The sequence below is a fragment of the Elephas maximus genome, chromosome 1 (assembly GCF_024166365.1).
Source record: "Elephas maximus indicus isolate mEleMax1 chromosome 1, mEleMax1 primary haplotype, whole genome shotgun sequence".
In the NCBI taxonomy this organism is placed as follows: domain Eukaryota; kingdom Metazoa; phylum Chordata; class Mammalia; order Proboscidea; family Elephantidae; genus Elephas; species Elephas maximus.
Window position 1 is genome coordinate 201275118 of NC_064819.1, and position 22000 is coordinate 201297117.

At 38.8% G+C, this 22000-nt stretch overlaps 1 protein-coding gene across 2 annotated transcripts in view; it reads right to left on the bottom strand.

Moving 5' to 3' along the window:
* Positions 1-5482: 5482 nt before the first annotated feature.
* The window catches only part of MOXD1 (monooxygenase DBH like 1), a 118165-nt gene continuing 101647 nt past the window's right edge, over positions 5483-22000 (bottom strand). Inside the window, exons 11-13 of one of the 2 annotated variants that reach the window (XR_007519288.1) lie at positions 12056-12224; positions 10878-11262; positions 5483-10835 (exon numbers count right to left, since the gene is read on the bottom strand). Coding sequence is in view for 1 of the 2 variants with exons in the window: in XM_049900946.1 (XP_049756903.1) it covers positions 11098-11262; positions 12056-12224 (334 nt within the window). In the remaining variant the exon portion in view is untranslated. Of the gene's footprint in view, positions 11263-12055; positions 12225-22000 lie in introns of both variants that reach the window. The other variant, XM_049900946.1, reaches the window with a different exon arrangement.

Below are 22000 nucleotides of genomic sequence, written 5' to 3' on the forward strand. Positions count from 1 at the left end.
ACTCCTAGCAAACCTGTAGGACAGAGTAGAATTGCCCCATAGGGCTTCCAAGGCTCTAATCTTCTACAGAAACTCTATGGGCCAGCTGTACTCTGTCCTGTAGGGTCACTATGAGTCAGAATTGACTCAACGGCAATGAGTTTGGTCTTTTTTTTTTTTTTTTGGTTTAATCTTCTACGGAAGCTGACTGTCACACCTTTCTCCTGCAGAGCGGCTGTTGTGTCAAACCAATGACCTTTCAGTTAGCAGCTGGGCACTTAGCCAGTGCAACACCAGGGCTCCTTTGACACATAGTAGACACTAAACATTTTTAATATAATAAAAACAATTATCTAAAATATGATATTTAAATTCCCTTCCTTCAAGTGGATTTAAAATATAGTAATTAGTTTACACAGCCTTCACTAGCTAACCCACCTATTTCATGAGCAGGATCATATCTGAATTCTAACAGGCAGGTGATATGTGAAGCTTTCTATCCATTAAAGAAAATGAAACCAATGTGTTTTTATTATGCCAGAAACCTGCTAAACATTCACCTTCTTGAGATAGAAAATTGAAATTTAGCAACATTTCTTATAAATAAGTAGCCTTGGTGGCTCAGTGGTTAAGCACTAGACTGCTAACCAAAATGTTAGTGGTCTGAACCACCAGCCATGCCATGGGTGAAAGATGTGGCGATCTGCTTCCATAAAGATTACAGCCTTGGAAACCCTATGGGGCAGTTCTACTCTGTCCTATAGGGTCTCTATTAATCAGAACCGACTTGATGGCAACGGGCTTGCTTTCTTGTTTTAGTTGTTCCTATTTCAAGTGTTTCTAGAAACACTTGGCCATGTCATTATTTTCAATAATAATAATAATAAACCAGTGTTATTCAATAGAGTCCATTAATGTGCATAAGATACTGTGAAGGAAACACTTGAGTTCAAAACCAACACTTAAAACAAACTTGCTTTAAAAGACTGCATTAAGAATAATTTTCTTGTCCCTCTTCTGTAATAACTAATAAAAATGTGAAATTCTGTTAGTATTATGTTCAAGATTTCTATGCAGATCCTCAGATGGCCACCTAACCATATGACAATATTCAAGTCCTTAAATTCTCTTTGGATTGCTTCAAGTAATTTACCACTGTTTGCAATGTGACACATCTACCACAAGAGGGCACTGTGCCTCCTAACTCTCAAAAAGAAGCTAAAGTTTGCACTTCTTGCAGAAACAACCCAGAAAGTTCCAACTGTTTGCAAAAGGAATGTTTGCATGTGTCTACTGTATTTTGATGGACATGAAACAGCTAAGTAATTAAGAGCTCAATAGTTCTAAAGGCACGAAAACGAATGCCATGAGAACTATTTGTCAGAACGTCATTTTTCATCAGTGCCACAAGATGGCGCCTCTTCCTCGCGCATAACTATGATGGCCCATGAGCCAGTTGTCAATTTTTTTTTTTTTTTAAACTATGGGTTGACAATGAACACTGTCATTAAGAAAATAATATCTATTATAAACAGAAACTTTATTAAGAAACCTTATAGTTGGTAGTTTAGTTTTCTGTTTTTGATCGAGATGAAAAATTGTTATTTTTAGAGAATGTTTCTGTTAACCCATTACGTCCAGTCGATTCCAGCTCACAGATGATCAAATGTTACGAATAAGATGTAGAACTCTTTTCACTGTACTTGAGAGATTTCCATCAGTCCCTGAACACAGGATCCATTCAGTGCAGATAATGCTGACTTCCACATTGTCACTTGTCTCCAGTAAAAAAAAAAAAAAAAAAAAATCAGTACTAGGTTAAAATTCTCTCGACACACCTGGCAGAAATCCTTATTTGAAAATAATCAATCAATAAAATGTTCATTCACCCAAACTACCAGAAAGTTACATTATTTTTGAAGAATATGATTTCATTACCAAATGTTGCTAAATTAGACATTACATTTTTCTGAGTTCATCTGGATAATTTCCTAACTCAATACATGCTCTTGTTTTGCTTTTTGACTTGCATTGTCCATTACTAAAGTTCTCAAACTGGCAGCACTTGTGGGTTGTATTACATCATAGCAAACTGTGGTTTCTCTCCTTCACCTTAGGGTGATGCACTCCCCTACTTAGGACAAGGAGAGATGAGAACACCACAATTGGGAATGTATTTATGTAAGGAATATGCTATGATGCCACAGTAAAAATATTGATGACTAGTTAAAAAAAAAAAAAATTCACATTGCTTTAGGTAACAAAGTGCAAGTGTTCTAGATCCATCCCCAGATGTTATGCTTCAGTAGGTGCGAGACGGGGACTGGGAACCTTTATTTTTATAAGATGTCCCAGGTGATTCTGAGTCACATCCAGGTTTTGGAATCACTGAAAAGGAAAGTATGACAAAAGACCAAATGAGAGATAATAAAAACTTGAAATAAATTCACGACAATGAGGATAACGGAAAGGAAAAGAACATTTAAGGGGTTAAAATCTGCAAGGGGTCCCTGTTAAGTATTCAGCTGTCTGTTGATTCAGTTGACCACTGGTATTTTGGAACATATTTCAGAAGCATTACCTAATGTCTATATTCAAAACATCAATGATGTTCATTCAATAGCTCAATGTGTGCATTTCTGCAAGAATAAATGTGTGAGCATAGTTTGAACTTTCTGGGGGGAACAAAGGAATTAGGAAGGTGTGAGATAAAAAAAAAATAGAGCTGTCATCGAGTCAATTTTGACTCACAGAGATCCCACGTGTGTGAAGTGGAACTCTGCTTTATAGGGCTTTTAAGGCTGTGACCATTCAGAAGCAGATCACCAGGTCTTTATACTGAGGCATATCTGGGTGGGTTTGAACTGTCAACCTTTTCGTTAGTAGTTGAGTGCTTAACCATTTGTGCTACCCAGGTACTCCAAGTTTGGGATATCAGATATTTTAATTTACAACAATTTTTCACTAAGATAGTAATGTTGCTAGATAAATGGCAAAAAATAAAAGTCACTCAAAAAATTCAACATGTGATAAATTAGTATTCAATGGATAAGTTATTCAGTAAATGTGTTGAAAGTAACTGGCTAACACTTGGAGGAAACAATCATTAACTCTGGAATTCCAACTATAGTAATTATTATCAAGAAACACTTGTAGATGTGAGAACTAGATAAGAATGTAATCACAGTCATGTTTACCTTCTTTTATCCAATAAGAAGAGTTTGGCTGAGCAAATTGCACAGTGCAATTTCATACTGTTTCCAAATTCCCCCGTTTGTCAATCGTCATTGGCCTCTCACAGCCATGAGGATAAAGTCCAAAGCTCTTTCATTGTTAGCTGTTGTCACGTGAGCCCTGAGAATGAAATGCTACCCAGTCACTGTATTGGGCAATATTGTGTCTTGATCCATAGGGTTTTTATTGGTTAATTTTCAGTAGATCACCAGGCCTTTCTTCCTAGTCCTTCTTAGACTGGAAGCTCCCCTGAAACCTGTCCATCATGGGTAACCCTAACGGTATTTGGAATACTGGTGGCATAGCTTCCAGCATCATATGGCCTAAATGTCCTGCATGGTCTGCATCCTGCCTTCCTCTCCTGCATCGTCTCTTGTGCTCTCTTCATGGATAAGAATCAACATAAATTCAATTCCCAAAATGTAAAGATTAGTCAAATCCCCACTTTCTCACTTCTCAGTCATGTGACACCAGCAGCTTATGTGGCACTCTGTCCCTAACCACTGGAGCTAGATCAGAGCTCACAAGTTCAAAGGACACTGTCCTTCAGACTGCCAAATAGGCAGACGCCAGCCACAAACTCGGTAGTCCACGCAACACCCTTGTGACCTGCTGGCCGCAAATTTGGAGTTTTCCCACAACCCCTTCAGGAAGACAGCCACAAGCTTGAGGACCTCCCCTGGGCTCCCTCATTTTCACCTGCTGGCTGCCACTCCTCCTCTGGACTTGATAATTCACTGAATGACTCGCAGAACTCACAGAAAGTACTATACTTAAGATTACAGATTAATTATACCAGGATGATCATAAGGAAGAGATGCATGTGTGAAGTCTGGGGAGATTCCCAGTGCAGATCTTCCATAGCCCAAAGAGAGCCACTTACCCTCCCTTCACCAACCAGGAAGCTCTTAGAGTCGTTGTGTTCAGTCTTTATTGGCCTCAATCATTATGTTGTCATGACTGAGGCCTCATTGCATATGCATGATAGGTTAAATCATGACTCCTGAGGTTAGTTGATATCAGCTACCAGGTGGTCTTTCTGGTCTGACCAGCTCCCACTCATTTAGCACTAACCCTCAGGTGTGGTTTAGATAACCCCTTGCTGTCGAGTCAGTTCCAACTCATAGTGACCCTATAGGATAGGGGAGAACTGCCCCATAGGGTTTCCTAGGCTGTAATATCTATGGAAGCAAACCGCCACGTCTTTCTCCCATGGAACAGCTGGTGGGTTTGAACTGCCAGCCTTTCTGTTAGCAGCCAAGTGCTTAACCACTGAGCACCCAAGTCTCCTTTAGATAACAAAGCTACCTCAATTACTCAGGAAATTCCAAGGGTTTAGATTTATCATCTCTGGGAATAAGGATAAGACCATGTTACCATAGGTAAAGTTAAATTCTTCCCACCATTCTCTCTACACTTTCTGTGCCCCAGCCAAATCTCCCTTCAGTTTCTCAAATATGCTTTGGTCTCTGTAATGAAAGTATTTCATAGTAAGCTACCAGAACTAAAACTCTGGGTTTCTGCCATTCCCTCTACCTGGGTTGTTCTCTCTGCCTTCTTCACCTACCTAACACCTATTAGTCCTTATGATTTAGGCCAATGGTCATCTCTCCATGGAAATTTCCCCTGAAACAGCTGTCTAGAAGCATGCCTTTGTGAGATACTAGCACAGAATTACATAGGATGTTCCTTTCTTTCGAAGTACTCAATTTCACTTGTTTTCACACTTCGGTGTATTATTATTCTATCAGTGCCTATCTCTGTGAACAGAATCCCTTTTATCACTGCTAATACTCCCTTCGGAGAAAATGATCACCCAAGTTTTCTCAGCATGGCTTTGATGAATGTTGTTGGTCTTTGAAAGTATGTCCTCACCACCCTCTCTGTACCTAAGGATCAAATCAGGGGCCATCAGTCATGAGAACGCCATCCTCCCTTGGGTCTCAGGTGCTCCTTCCTAATGGTCTAAGAAACAGGTGATATAAATTGATCCAAGGCAGTGATAAACAGTGTCTACAAAGACCAGGCTATTCAGGAATGTCTGCCTAATGTAACAGCAAATTAACTGAAAATATACTCAGAACTCTTACAAAATTTTCAACAGATCGTCTATCTTAATTTCAAATAAAGAGTCAATTCCCCAATTAAATTCCCAGGAGTAGAAGAATGTCAACTTTGTTCTTTGTAATATCCGCTGGAAAAACAGGTTCTCCTGACTCCACAAATGCAAACTTCCAAAAACTGTTTATTCTTTTCTAAGCCACATACTCATCTTCTACACCAAGATCAATGAAAACAAATAAAATGTTACATCATTTCCAAAGGAAATCATTTGACTTTGACACTTCAGATTCAGAAATTCTGAAGTAAAAATAAGCACGAAATTTCAAACTGGGGGTGTTTGGGAATATCACATTTCTCACAAATAACCCATGGCATCAAGTTGATTCCAACTCATGGTGACCCTACAGTACAGAGCAGAACTGCCCCATAGGGTTTCCAAGGAGCAGCTGGTGGATTCAAACTGCTGGCCTTTTGGCTAGCAGCCAAACGCCGAACCACTGTGACACCACAAGTGTTTTAATGGAAAATCACAGAAATTGATACAGCACTTATAAAATAAAAAGATTTAAAGTTAACTATAAAATATGCCTCATAAATATTACTAACATTTCACCAAATGGACAAATTGTAAGAATCAAGAAGAAAATACTCCAAACATAATATTTATTGAAGAGACGAAATACCTTTTGTTGAGGACATTGTTTACAGGGGAAAAACAACTTAAAAACAGGGTAGAAAATGCAACACACTTAACTGATTTCCCTGGCAAGATCAGTACCTGAATCATTTGCTTCTCCTAAGGAGTTTAAGATATCACACAGAAATTTAATTTCATTTAGTTTATTAATATGATCCAAACAAATTTAACTTAAGGAGTAAGGAAAGGACACAAGACTTGGCTGAACTATACAAAGAGAACAAAGAAAGTGACAAGATTGTTAATTGGTGACAATTTTATTATGAAAAGTTAGCTTATTAACTAATATAAAAATAAATCTACAATACCAACCATGACTCAAATTGAGCCAAAAGACGGCACATGTGACACCCAGAATAGTCAGTGAGGTACCACACAGGCCCCACTCTCTCCTATCTGGCCTTTGACCTGGAACCTGATAAAGGACTTCTCACAGCAAGAGTTTGCAGCCAGCTACATTTTCTCCTTAGCCTACAATTAGTCACATGCCATTTTGGTGTTTCCCATAGCCTTTTTATTTTCAGGTAGGAGCAAAGCTCAGGAAAAAACTCACCTGGCCAGTGCTGAGCAGGAAAGGTAAAAAGTACTTTGAGATGGGTATGGGTACTCAGTCTAGTACCACAACATACTCAGACAATGAGAAGACTAGAGTGGGCATCCTTAAAAAGCATTGAGGTAAAGGGTCTATGGGTGATTGATAGAAAAGGACAGAACTTGGTAACATTGAAAGACAAGGACTTTTGTTTCAGTTCTGAAATCTTACCCGAAGAACAATAAAGAGGAAGAAGACTGAAATGGAGAGTACTTCCTTTTATATTTTTAATTTAAAAGCATTTTTTAAAGGAAATACAGAAGTCAAGACAAAAAGTAAAATAGCAACAATGAGTATTTCAATACAATGGAATGTGGGGTCCTGGTGGTGTAAACAGTTAAGCACCAACCGAAAGGTTGACGGTTGGAATCCACCCAGCAGCTCTGTGGGGGAAAGACCTAGTGATCTGCTTCTGTAAAGATTACAGCCAAGAAAACTCTATGAGGCCGTTTTACTCTGTCATATGGGGTGGTTATATGACAAAATTGATTCAACGACACCTAAAAATAACAGGTGAACAATGAAAATCGCTTAAGAATTTAATACTTGATAAAGAGTTATATACCATCACTTGTCTGTCAGTCTGTCATACTGTGGTGGCTTGAGTGTTGCTGTGATGCTGGAAGCTATGCCAGCAGTAATTCAGATACCAGCAAGGTCACCCATGGTGGACAGGTTTCAGCAGAGCTTCCAAACAAAGGCAAATGGGGCAGAAGGACCTGGCAATCTACTTCTGAAAAACATTGGCCACTGAAAACCTTACAGACAGCAGTGGAACATTGTCTAGTACAGTGCCAGAAGATGAGCCACTCAGGCTGGAATATGACCAGGGAAGAGCTGCCTCCTCAAATTAGAGTTGACCTTAACGACATGGGTATAAAAAAGTTTTGGGGACTTTTGTTTGTTGATGTGGCACGACTCAAAATGAGAAAAAACAGTGGCAAACATCTATTAATAACCAGAACAAGGAATGTACAAGGTATGAATCAAGAAAAATTGGAAGTTGTAAAAAAGAAAAGGAACACCTGAAGATCAATATCCTAGGCATTACTGAGCTGAAACAGACTGGTACTGGCCATTCTGAATAGGACAGTCATCTAGTATACAATGCCAGAGATGACAAATTGAAGAGGAACGGCTTCACATTCATCGTCAAAAAAAAATTTTTCAAGATCTATCCTGAGGTTAAAAAAAAAAAATTTTTTTTTTTATACAACACTATAAATCATAATACCCATACACCTACAAGGAAGACCTGTTAATATGACTTTGTTCAAATTTACACCCCAAACACTAATGCCAAAGATGAGGAAATCAAAGATTTTTACCAGCTTCTGGAGTCTGAAATTGATCAAATGTTCAATCAAGATGCATTGATAATTACTGGTAATGGGAATTCGAAAGCTGGAGACAAAGAAGAAGGATCAGTAGTTGGAAAATATGGCCTTGGTGACAGAAATGATGCTGGAGATCACATTACAGATTTTTGCAAGACCAATGACTTCTTCATTGCAAATATCTTTTTTCAACAACATAAATGGGACTATACACGTGGACCTCACCAGACAGAACACGCAGGAACCAAATCAACTACATCTGTGCAAAGACATGACGGAGAAGCTCAATACCATCAGTCAGAACACCGTCAAGGACCAACTGCGGAACATACCATAAATTGCTTATATGCCAAGTTCAAGATGAAGTTGAAGAAAATTAAAACAAGTCCACGAGAGCCGAAGTACAACCTTGAGTATATCCTACCTGAATTCAGAGACCATCTTAGAGGACAGATTTGACACGCTGAACACTAATGAACAAAGACCAGATATGTTGTGGGATGACATCAAAGACATTGTACATGAAGAAAGAAAAAGGTCATTAAAAAGACAGAAAAGAAAAGAAAAAGACAAAAATAGATGTTAGAAGAGGCTCTGAAAATTGCTTTTGGAAATACAGTAGCTAAAGTGAAAGGAAGAAATGATGAAGCAAAAGAGCTAAACAGAAGATTTCAAAGGACCCCTTGAGAAGACAAAGTACTGTTTTTACACAAATAACACACACCTTCTACATTTGTTTGCCAACTGCTCCTTCGTCCCACACCCGGCACTAGGTATATTCATTAGTGCCACTATTCCAATTCCTTTTTACATGTTGCTGTAAAAAAAAAAAAAAAAAGCATAGCGCACTTAGGTGAATCCCTCACGGGGTGAGGGGGCATTTTGGTTGGCAAATAAATGTAGAAGTCCCAGGATGTAGAAGGTGCATGTTATTTGCGTAAAATACAGTATTATAAAGAAATGTGCAAAGGTCTGTAGTTAGAAAATCAAAAGGGAAGAACATACTTGGAACTTTTAAAACTGAATGAACTGAAGAAAAAAGTCAAGCCTAGAATTGCAATACTGAAAGATTCTATGGGCAAAATATTGAACAACCCAGGAGGCATCAAAGGAGGATGGAAGGAATACAGAGTCTCTCTAGCAAAAAGAATTGGTTGATATTCAACCATTTCAGGAGGTAGCATATGATCAAGAACCGATGGTGGTGAAGGAAGAAGTCCAAGCTGCACTGAAGGCATTAGTGAAAAACAAGGCTCCAGGAACTGACAGAACAACAATTAAGATGTTTCAACAAACAGATGCAGCACTGGAAGCACTCACTCCTCTGCCAAGACATTTGGACGACAGCTACCTAGCCAAATGACTGGAGGAGATTCATATACGTGTCTATTCCAAAGAAAGGTGATCCAAAGGAATGGGGAAATTATTAAACAGCATCATTAATATAACATGCAAGTAAAATTATACTGAGATAATTCAAAAATATTTGCAGCAGTACATCAACAAGGGAACTGGCAGAAATTCAAGATAGTTTCAGAAGAGGACATGCAGTGAAGGATATCATTACTGATGTCAGATAGATCTTGGTTGAAAGCAGAGAATGCTGGAAAGATGTTTACCTGTGTTTTACTGACCTTGCAAAGACATTCAATTGTGTGTATCATAACAAATTATGAATAACACTGCAAAGAATGGGAATTCCAGAACACTTCATTGTGCTCATGAGGAACCTTTACATAGACCAAGAGGCAGTTGTTAGAACAAAACAAGGGGATACTGAGTGGTTTAAACACAAGAAAGGTGTGTGTCAAGGTTGTATCCTTTCACCATACTTATTCAATCTTATGCTGAGCAAATAATCTGAGAAGCTGGACTATATGAAGAAGAACACTGTATCAGGATGAGAGGAAGACTCATTAACAGCCTGCGTTATGCAGATGACACAACCTTGCTCGCTGAAAGTAAAGAGAACTTGAAGCACTTACTGAGGAAGATCAAAGACTACAACCGTCAGTATAGATTACACCTTAACATAAAGAAAACAAAAATCCTCATGACTGGACCAATAAAGCAATATCATGATACACGGAGAAAATATTGAAGTTGTCAAAGATTTCATTTTACTTGGATCCACAATCAATGCCCATGAAAGCAGCAATCAAGAAATCAAACTATGTATTTCATTGGGCAAATCTGCTGCAAAAGACTTCTTTAAAGTGTTAAAAAGCAAAGATGTCACTTTGAAGACTAAGGTGAGCCTTGCCCAAGCCATGGTATTTTCGGTTACTTCATACGCATGGGAAAGCTGGACAATGACTAAGGAGAACTGAAGAAGAATCGATGCCTCTGAATTATGGTGTTGGCAAGGAATATTGAATATACCATGGACTGCCAGAAGAATAAACAAATCTGTCTTGGAAGAAGTCAGCCAGAATGTTCCTTAGAAGGATGGGAGACTTCATTTCGCGTACTTTGGACATGTTATCAGGGCGCATCAGACCCTGGAGAAGGTCATCATGCTTAGTAAAGTAGAGGGTCATTGAAAAAGAGGAAGACCCTCAATGAGGTGCACTGACTCAGTGACTACAACAATGGACTCAAACATAGCAACAACGGTGACGATCGTGCAAGATCGGGCAATGTCTCTTTCTGTTGTGCATAGGGTTACTATGCGCCAGAACTGACTGGATGGCACCTAACTACAACAACAAAGAGTTATCATAAAAAAGAGATTAGTTCAGTTGTAAAAGCCTGTTAAGAATATAGGGAAAATAAATCAATTTAAATATAATGGAAAGTAAAAGGAAATGAAGAATTCTTTTACTTCCACTTAACTTGGTTCAGTTTTTTGATAAGGTATGTTAAGTCAGGACAGTTTCGTTTTTTTGGACCATCTGTACATTGCATCATGTATTTCCGGGGGAAAGAAGACCTGATTGTACATTGCATCATGTATTTCTGGGGGAAAGAAGACCATCTGTACATTGCATCATGTATTTCCGGGGGAAAGAAGACATTTTGGGAGAAATAGGAGGGGGAGTTTGGAGATCAGGGAAGAAAGGTATGAAAGGAAAGTCTTCACACTCTTCATGTCCATGTCTTCATGCCTAGGGTGGACACAGTCTTTAGCCTACACTTTAGAAGATAGGTTCAGATCACAGACAACTTTGTCACCAAGTACAACGGAATTACGATCACAAGTGTTTGCTGCTCAGCACGCTACCAAGTACCATGAAGCACGTAAGCAACTTGAGAGAGACATTCCCGTGTAGAGAGGAGGAGGCGGACGTTCCACACACCAAAGGCTCTGCTTTATATGGCCTGTCAGCCTCTGGAGGTAATGCTGTCATTCCTTGAATCTGAAAATTGAAGAGCAGACAATACAAACGAGTGAATGATTTAGATGCCAGCTGTTCAAGCTTGCTCAGCTGCCTCTACTGCAGCATGTGAGAAAGGGGGTAGCTGCTGAAGGAGTCAAACTTCATGGGGGTCAGAAAGTTTAGGGTTCAGGAGAGAAGTAGAGAAGAGGGTCAGATACTCTCTTGCAAGAGAAAAAATACAAAACAGGCTTCGCTGCTTTTTTGAAGTTCTCATTCCATCCTATTCCTGCTCCACTCCAACGTTGTTTTTGCTGTTGTTGGGGGCCATCAGTCAATTTCAACTCTAAGCGACCCCATGTGACAGAGTAGAACTGCCCCATATGGTTTTCTAAGTTGTAATCTTCATGGGAGCAGATCACCAGGTCTTTCTCCCTCGGAGTCGCTGGGTGAGCTCAAACCAACCTTTCAATTAGCGGCTGAGCACTTAACCGTTATACCACCAGGGCTCCTTACCCCAACATCAGTTGGCAAATAAGTTTTCCTTTTCAAAAAGAGGGGAATCAGAAGTTTTTGGTCAACCCAAGTAATCAGTGAACAAGTAAATGACCAAAAGCCAAACCCGCTGCCATCGAGTCGACCCTACAGGACAGAGTAGAACTGCCCCACAGGAATGGCTGGTGGATTTGAATGGCTGACCTTTTGGTTAGCAGCTGAGCTCCTAACCACTGAGCCACCAGGGCTCCAGTAAATGAGCAGACATATCAAAGTAACAGTCAGATTTATGGATATGTATCTGTTCCTTGGATTTTCCTGTTGCAGATTCAGGGCTTACCGACCACTCTGCGTTGTCCGTCTTGGAACATCTCACGTTCACTGGCAGGCCAAGGACAAGTTTATTGAAGGAGAGACCTTCCTTTTTAGTCCATTTAAACTTGTTCATTGCATCCATGAATGAAAGGTTCTTATACTGCTTGGGGCTTTTGATAATGAAAGGCCAGGTCCTGGATTTAAAACAAACAACCACAGTTAGTCATATTCAGAACAAAAGCACAACGTGTCCTTCTCAACGTTCTAAAATGACCCCCTATTTGGTCATTTTTATACACATAAATAACCTAATATAAAGCACTGATGAACTCATTAGTAGTTACTAAAATACCTACAAATAAGAAGCCTTTGAAGAAATGATACTTCTGTCTTTTATGGAGATTGCCTTTTGTGATGGTTAATTTTATGTGTCAACTTGGCTAGGCTATGGTGACTCAGTATATCTACATGTGATTAGTATTTACGATCTGTAAACTTTAAGAAGCCTTGATGGCGCAGTGGTTAAAGAGCTTGGCTGCTAACTGAAAGGACAGCGGTTTGAAATCACTGGCTGCTCTGTGGGAGAAAGGTTTGGCAGTCTGTTTCCATAAAGATTACAGTCTTGGAAACCCTGTGGGGCAGTTCCACCCTGTCCTATATAGGGTCTCTCTATATATTGACTTGACGGCAATAGGTCTGGATTTTTTTGCTTTGTTTTGCTTTTGACTTTAGAGCAGATTACCCTCAACAATGTGGGTAGGCCTCATTCAATCAGTCTAAGGCCTTAAGAGCAAAAAACAGAGGTTTCCAAGAGGAGGATTCTGCCTCAAGTCTGTAGGACAGACATCCTGCCAGTTTCCAGCCCACTATCTGGCCTACAAATTTCAGATTTAAGACTGCCCGTTTCCAGCTTGTTGCCTGACCTACGAATTTTGGACTTGTCAGTCCCTACAATTTTGTGATTCAATTCCTTTGAGATGTGACATATATATGTATAAAATCTCTTATTGGTTCTGTCTCTCTGGAGAACCCTGACTAAAACAGCTTTACCAAAACCAAATCTCTTGCCGTCGAGTCAGTAGCGACTCATTGCAACTCTATAGGACAGAGAACTGCCCCATAGGGTTTCCAAGGAGCAGTTGGTGGATTTGAACAGCAAGCCTTTTTGGTCAGCAGCCAAACTCTTAAACACTGTGTCACCAGGGCTCTAAAACAGCTTTCGGCAAATAATTTTGCCTGAGAAAGCTTCCTCAGAGCCTCACAACTTCTCATTCATTTATTTTGATTCAGTATAGCTGGTAAGGTTGATTTCTAAACAGTGTGATGCTAATGGGGCTATAAAGAAAATTCCTCGGTTCTTAAGAGGTGCTGTAACAGAGATGTGAAATTCAAATCCATATGGCTGAAAAGCCTGACCCCTGCTGGCTGTTACATGTCAGTTTGCCTAAGATGTGAGGAGATAAATACAAAAGATTTTAATTTCAGCCAGTGTGTTTAAATTTTTTACCAAGAACAAACAATACCCTGCAGATGATATACTCCGCTTCCACTTGCCACTCTAAAAAACACATGTTAAATGTCCAAGAAAGAAGAAATCACAAGAGAAATGACACAACCTACTTGAAGAGGTACTCTTCAGGTAATGTCTTTCATTAAGCTTTATTTTATTGATTCCTGAAAAAAGGAAAAATGCAAATATGTTGGCACATCACAAAAATCTCATTAGATAAAAAAATCCATGGACTTTCCAGGAGATTATCGTGGGTGACCAGTAGGTGGATGGCTCCCATGACACCCCAAGGGGATGATTCCAGTGAAAGGAGCTCGTTTCTCTAGTCCCTCACCAAGAACTCGAGTGGCCAAGGAAAGTGGACCCTGGGTCACACAGAAAGGGAAATGCTACGACATGGAGGCTTGTCAGTTTATTTTCCATCTCCAGAAGTGACTTTTCTTCTAAATTTGTACTAAGCCTTTAGTTCTTCAGTTTGGAAAGAGTGTGTACGATTGACTTAATATTCTGATATTTGGTGAGAAAATTTGTATGTTTTTTTTTTTTTTTCTCATTCTCACCATTAAAAAAAATTGGAAGAAGTAAAAATCTCAATTTATTACAGTGTGGTCTATTTTTTCTTTTTATATATATTTTTACCTTAGTAAAAATATAGGTAACACATTTGCCTTTTCAACATTTTTCACATGTACGATTTAGTGACACAAATTACATCAATCATGTCATGCAATCATCACCAATAGATTTCTGTTTATCATTTAGCATTAACTTAGTCTGATGGTTCCGGCCATAGAGCTAATACCGTAGGTCTCTTCGTACATATGCATAAAACCAAAAATCAAACCCACTGCCGGCAGGTCAATTCTGACTCATAGTGGCCCTATAGGTCAGAGTAGAACTGCCCCACAGAGTTTCCAAAGAGCACCTGGTGGATCTGAACTGCTGACCTTTTGGTTAGCAGCCATAGCACTTAACCACTACGCCACCAGGGTTTCCTATATATACATATATAATTTCTATCATCACAGTGATTTTTTTTTTTTTCCTGTATTCAGTCTCTCATATGATGACTACACCCTTTTCACATATCCCATCTCCATTCTTTTTGTAGAATTTGTCCTATCTAGTGAAGGAGTGATAGGCTAGTAAAGAAATGAGGTTGTGGCTCTTCTGTGCCTCAATTGTAAATTGCAACAAATTGTGGTATTAGTTGTGTAAGTCATCAATGTTAGCTTCAATTGTTGGGTAACATTAACTTTTGTATTCGTAATTAAGAAAGTAACAGCATTTAAAAACTCAGAGCTTGGATAGTTTAAGGTTACAATTTTTTTTCCTGAACTCGTACATTAGGCCCTATCTGCTCTAATGATTTTATATTATGGACTCTTTATTTTTCTTTTCTCAGAGTAGGTATCTTCCCTTACTGTAGTAACAGAACACTTTTGTCAAAGCCCATTCTTCACGAGACCTTATTCGTGAAGAAATCAGATAATTGGAAGGCCCATATTGTTTAATTGGCCTTGGCTCAGAGTTTTATCTGAAGCCTCAGTTATCAGTTTAAATGATGAATCTTAAAAAGAATGTTAACGTGATTTCTTTAAGAACACAGAATGCAACCCATTAGGACTTCATCTTGTTAGATAAGAGAGAAGATTAGGAAATATTTACAACACTTATAATAGTAATAATATAATAGTAATAATAGCAATAGTAAAATAATCAGCAATATTTGGAGCCTCTGGATGGTGTAAACAGTTAACGTGCTCGGCTGCTAACAGAAAGGTTAGCAGTTCGAGTCTACCCAGTGGCATCTTGGAAGAAAGGCCTGGTGACCTACTTCTGAAAAATCAGCCAGCGAAGACCCTGTGGAGCCCAGTTCTACTCTGACACACACGGGGCGGCCAGGAGTCAGAAATGACTCAACAGTAACTGGTTAACAACTGGTTAAATTAAACCTATAATTCTGACCTGAGCTTCCATCAAAATCTATTTGCTAAGGAAGCAAAAGCTCTTTCCTGTGTTATTAACATCTGTTTTTACAATCCCAAGAATTGCTGATTTTAAATTTGGGACCAGAATGCTTGTTATTGCAATCTACAATTGGAGTAGAATAGTGTGTTGATTTAAAATTGTCAGCTATGTTCATGGAGGCTGATTTTTACCAATTCAGTGACTACTCCATAGCTTCAATAGTTGCAAGTGCTTGACTTCACCTAACACACAGAAACCATATGTCTCGGCTTTCTCTCTCCAATCCTACTTAACGAATCGTATGACTCTAACACACTCATTTTGAAAAACCTGCACGACCTTGAGTTTTCCTCTGATACTGGAGGTCTGGTCAGCAGAAAGCAAACTGAATACTTGGTCTTCAGAGTACAGATCACTTGATAATTCAGAACACCCCAAATAGATTTTCTTTTACTAGGACCTTTTCATAATCTAATGTATGCATTGTCCTTATAGAAGAACATATATGATGCCTACGTAACACATATAATAAATGACAATAATAATGATAATAATAACAGTTCATTTCAATTGAGCATTTACCACATACCTGGGCCATTCCATAAACTACCTCATTTAATCCTCAAAAAAGCTCTGTGAGGAAGGATTGTATTATTATTTCCTTATTTATATGAAATGTAAACAGATTTAGGGAGGTAATTTGACCACGGTCACACAGCAAATAAGTGGCAAACCAAGAATTTGAACCCAGGAATGTTTGACTGCATTATCAACGTTTTAACCAGTATTCTACCTCTCGACTCATTGGCAAAAGTTTTATTTTTAATTAAAAAAATAAATGACTTCTGCCTGGTGAAAAACGCGACAGACATTAAGCTTAATGATTCCAATCATTATATGTCCTATGGATATATCAAACTCATATACAGCTAAAAAAAAAAAAAAAAGCTTTTCATGAATACTTTCAATTTTTTTCCATGTCATTCAGCAGAAACTCACATCCCCCCCCACACACAAAAAAAAAATCCATAATAAAAAAGTCTACCTAGATCAAAGCTAAAGCCAGAGAAAAGAAAAACATTATTTGCAGAAAATTTAACAAAGGTCAAAAAGGAAACTCAGTAGCCCTAGGCATTCAAAAAAACTACTCAAATCCGTTGCCCTTGAGTCGATTCAGACTCACAGTGACCCTACAGGACAGAGGAGAACTTCCCCACAGGGTGTCCAAGTCTGTAACCTGTACAGAAGCAGACTGCCACAGCTCTCTCCTGAGGAGCCGCAGATGCGTTTAAAGCACCAACTTTTCAGTTAGCAGCCGAGCAGTTTTAACCACCGCGCTACCAGCGCTCCTTGCCCTAGGCACTAAAAAACAAAACCGAGCTTAATTGCTAAGGCAAGGGCCTACCAAAGTTGAAATGAGTTGGAATTCTGCTTTCCCTCCCTCGCCGCCATTCCTTGTACTGACCCACTCTTCCTCATATGCCTGCTGCTTTTCTCTCTTTCACGTACACACAGGAAGAGAAGGAATGTGTTATTTCTTAAAATGTAGAAAGATTTTTTTTGGAGAATATCTCCTGAGGCTTGACATATAAGCCGACTCTAGTTAATGCTCAACACAAAATGCTCAGTCTATGAACTTCAAACAGTCTCTCAAACAAAGATAGCTTTGAAAAGTATCATGGCTCCTAATGAACACATTAGGGATGGACTAAGCCACTAAGCCATTTTTTCTCAAATGTTTCCATTTCCCCAAATAACAGAGTAGAACAACTAATTTCCTGGAGATAGGGAAGGGGAGGATGGGTGGAAAGGGAAAGCGATTAAGCACATATTTATTTTCCATTCTCTGGTCTTTCCAGAAAATGAAATTTGTTGACAGAGACATACAGGGTTCTATTGCTTTACTCTGATGCTGCCTTCTTTTCATTGTTAATGAACCTCCAGCTGAGGAATCTAACTTTTAACAGTTGATCTTCACATTTTCTTCATTTATATACATCCATATTCATTCCCTCTCTCACACACACACATATCTTACTCAGACACATTGCATATTATCTGTTTAAGTAAACTAGACAATTTTTATTAATTTTTGGAGTTGTGAACATAAGTTAATAATCTCCAAATTAAAATTAGCTCCCCTCCACACTCTAATAAATGACACAGTAAGAAAAAGAATGGCAAATATATGATGAAGACCTTCATATTCTTCAATCCTATCTCCTTCTCCCCTTAATTAGTCAATATATTATTGCTGAGTTTTAAATGCATCATTTTATACAGCAACCATAAAGTTAAGTACCATAAAATAAGACTAATCAGCATCACACTACATTAACTGTATCTAACAGTGACCTAAAATACAGTATTCTAAAATGAAAGATATATATACTTACAGAGATACAATCCAGAATTAGTATAAAACAAAAACTTGACTCAAAAGGGGACTAATTATGTTTATATATATCTTTTTTAAATACATTAGAAGATGCAGATAGGTTTTTAATAAAAATGAAAAAATTTTAAATCAAACTTATTTTTAAAAAGACAAAGTGTCTGTTTTGGAAAAGAGACAATAAACGTTGAAACCAGGAAAACGCTGGTGGGAAAAATCATCAAACTGTAACTACCTAAAATACCACAAGGTGGCACCTGAATCTCTACTAAGGCGCTTAACACCCAATCCATTGCCCTCCAGTCCATTCAAGACTCTTAGTGACCCTACAGGACACAGTAGAACTGTTTCAAAGGGTTTCCAAGGAGCAGCTTGTGGATTCAAAGGGCTGACCTTTTGGTTAGCAGCCACATGCTTAACCACTGCGGGTGGAATAAAATGTCTGAATTTTCTGCAGTGTTTCTGGTAATAGTGAATAGTGTAATCGTTATACATAGGTGAAGTATTAAGAAGCTTTGCTACTATAATAGTATTTATTGAGATTGTACAGCATAAAGTGACGGAAGAGGTAAAACCATATTTCTTAACTTATTACAGATGGAATATCGAAGAGATCGAACCCAAGGATTCCTATATTGGAGGCAAGAATAATGAAATGGGGTAACCTGGGGGACGTGGTCACCAATTCTCTGAGACGGTATCTTTAATGTGTCTCAAATTTATCTTTTTCCTTTCTATTCCTTTTAACTTTGTTCAGGGCCCTACTCTATAATATTATACTAACAAACTTCCTACTTCTCATCTCTTCTCCTTCCAACCTATCCCAGACCATACTTCCAGATTTTATTTATTTATTTTTATAGTTGTCATCAAGTCGATTCTGACTCATGGCAACCCCAACATGTTAATTGTTTTCACCACCCAGGGACTCTACTTCCAGATTACCAGTTGTCCCCCTAGTCAACTCTGACTCTTGGTAACCCCATGTGTGTCAGAGTAGAACAGTGTTACAAGAGATTTTCAGTGGCTGATTTTTCAGAAGTAGATCACCAGTCCTTTCTTCTGAGGCACCTCTAGGTGGACCCAAACCTCCAAGCTTTTATTTAGCAGCTAATCACGTTAACTGTTTGCACTACCCAGGAACTCCCCATTTCCAGACTACCCCTGGAGAAAAGGGAAGACAGAAAAAGGATAAATCTTCTCTGAGGGACCAAAATACTGGGCTGAGGGCTGGAGACCATGGTCTTCGGGGACGTCTAGCTCAACTGACATAACATAGTTTATGAGGAAAATGTTCTACATCCTACTTTGGTGAGTAAAGTCTGAAGTCTTAAAAGCTTATGAGCCACCATCTAAGATACTCCTCTGGTCCCACCCCATCTGGAATAAGGAAGAATGAAGAACACCAAAGACACAAGGGAAAGATTAGCCCAAACGACTAAGTGACCACAACTACCACAGCCTCCACCAGACTGAGTCCAGCACAACTAGATGGTGTCCAGCTATCACCACCAACTGCTCTGACAGGGATCACAACAGAGGGTTCCGGACAGAGTTGGAGAAAAATGTAGAAGAAAATTTTAACTTATAAAAAAAGACCAGACTTACTGGTCTGACAGAAATGAGAAAGCCCCAAAGTATGGCCCCTGGACACCCTTTTAAGCCAGTACTGAAGTCACTCCTGAGGTTCACTCTTCAACCAAAGATCAGACAGACCCATAAAACAAAACATGACTAAATGGGCACACTAGCCCAGGGGCAAGGATGAGAAGGCAGGAGGGAACAGGAAAGGTGGTAACGAGGATCCCAAGGTCGAGAAGGGGACAGTGTTGACATGTTGTGGGGCTGGCAACTAATGTCACAAAACAATATTGTATTAATTGTTTGAGACACTAATTTGTTCTGTAAACATTCATCTAAAGTACAATGAAAAAAGAAAAAGGATAAATCCTAAAACAGTGAGTGTTTTTCCTGAGTATTCTTCCTAGAGAGTCTAAGCTTTAAACCAGAAATACTGACCTTGAAGTAGCAAGCTTAAGTTCTTCTGCTGTCTTCACAGACAGATGGGAGTTAGCAATATCAGCAAAGTTATAGAAATTAAAAAACAGTTACATTTCTGCACATCTGAGCCACAGATAAACACAGAAATAAAAGGTTTTATTTATATATCACTGTAGTTGAAAAGGAAAACCTGGTGGCGTAGTGGTTAAGTGCTACGGCTGCTAACCAACAGGTCAGCAGTTCAAATCCGCCAGGCACTCCTTGGAAACTCTGTGGGGCAGTTCTACTCTGTCCTATAGGGTCACTATGAGTTGGAATCAATTCGATGGCAGTGGGTTTGGTTTTGGTTTGGTAGTTGATAAGGTGCCCTGTGGCACAGTAGTTAAGCATTCGGCTGTTAACCAAAAAGTCAGCAGTTCCAATCCACCAGCCAGCTCCTTGGAAGCCCTATGTGGAAGTAGTGCTCTGTCTATAGGATCACCAAGAGTTGGAATCAATGGCAACAAGGTTTGGTTTTTGGTTTTTGGTAGTTGATAAAAACAAATAGGGTTAATATTATGATTTAACGTTGATGGGTAATTTTCCTTTGTAAGTCCAAACATGACCTTTGGGATGTGTTTTTCTAAGACAGTAACAAAGGTTACTACAGTACACAAGGGTACAGTAAGTTTTGATTTTCCAGCAAAAATAAAATATTTTCTATTTTTAAGTTCAGACCAATTAATGGAAATTTTCTAAGTTAGACTGATCCCCCTGCTTTACATAAATTAAAAAGCAGATGTTGGAAGGTAATCTGTGGTTACTTTTTTTTTTGTTGTTCTTTGACTCCCTGGAAGCTCCACTCCTGTTTTAAAAGTCTTATTGCTAGTGTCTTATGTGGCGGAAAGGGGAAGGGGGAAAGAAAAGAGATGGAAAATCTAAGCAAAGAAACAGTATCCTAAATGAAGCTACAACACGAACTCTCCCTGCACCAAGCAAATAAATAAATATGCAATCAAAAACTAGTAAAACCAACAAAAATTCATTACCAGATTTCCACTTCTGGCCCTATTGGTGTAAATGACACCAGTTTTACCCTCATACTGTAAACAACTCAAAAACTTAAAACAAACTATGTGAAAGAGCTGGTTTTGGACACTGAAAAACATGCAGCCCAGAACTGTGCTCCCCACATAAATCTGTATGTAGTGAACTCTATGTTCACCCCGGCTTTCTGCCTGGAGGTATCCTAGACCATGATGCAGAAAGGGAGATTCCCAAGCGGAGAACTGCAATCTCTGAGTTAAGGAGACAAAGATCAGAATTAAGGGAGTCTGAGGCAGAGTACTGGAGAGGATAAAACTACACAGAGAAAGCACCTTAGAAATCCACATAAGGATCCCCTGAATCTGTAATCAAGTAATTAAATTAAAAAAAAAAAAAACCTGTTGCCATCAAGTTGATTCTGACTCATGGCAACCCCATGTATTACAGAGTAGAACTGCTCCTTCTGGTTTTCTTGGCAGAAATCTTTATGCAAGCAGATCGCCAGGCTCTTCTTTCATGGCATCACAGGGTAGATTTGAATCATCGATCTTTAGGTTAGCAGGTGAATGCAAACCATTTGTACCACCTTGGGACCTTCAAAGCTTACTATACATAGGGAAAAATCTGACAAGGCTGAACATAACACAACTGGGAAATTGTAAGCCAAACAATTCCCAGGAGTCACTCAGGGCTGGCAGATATTCAAACTCCAATCAGCCAGAATGGAGTGCTTTTGCTGAACACCCAGTCATTTAGCAGAAACTCAAGAATGGGTCAGGCCTTTGTAATATAGCTAAATCAGCTAAGAGTAAAAGCCTATTCTAGACACCCACTAACAAGGCTTTTTAAAGAAATAAAAACAATCTAGTACTCATCAACATCAAATCCCCAATGTTCAGTATCCATACCAAGTAAAAAATTCATTAGACATGCAAATAAGCATGATAAGTGTGACCCTTAACCAGGAGAAAAACTGATTAATACTCAAAAACCAAAAAATTACAGAAATTAAGAATTAGCACAATAGGATATTAAAACAGAAATAAGAAATATTATTTAAAAAATAT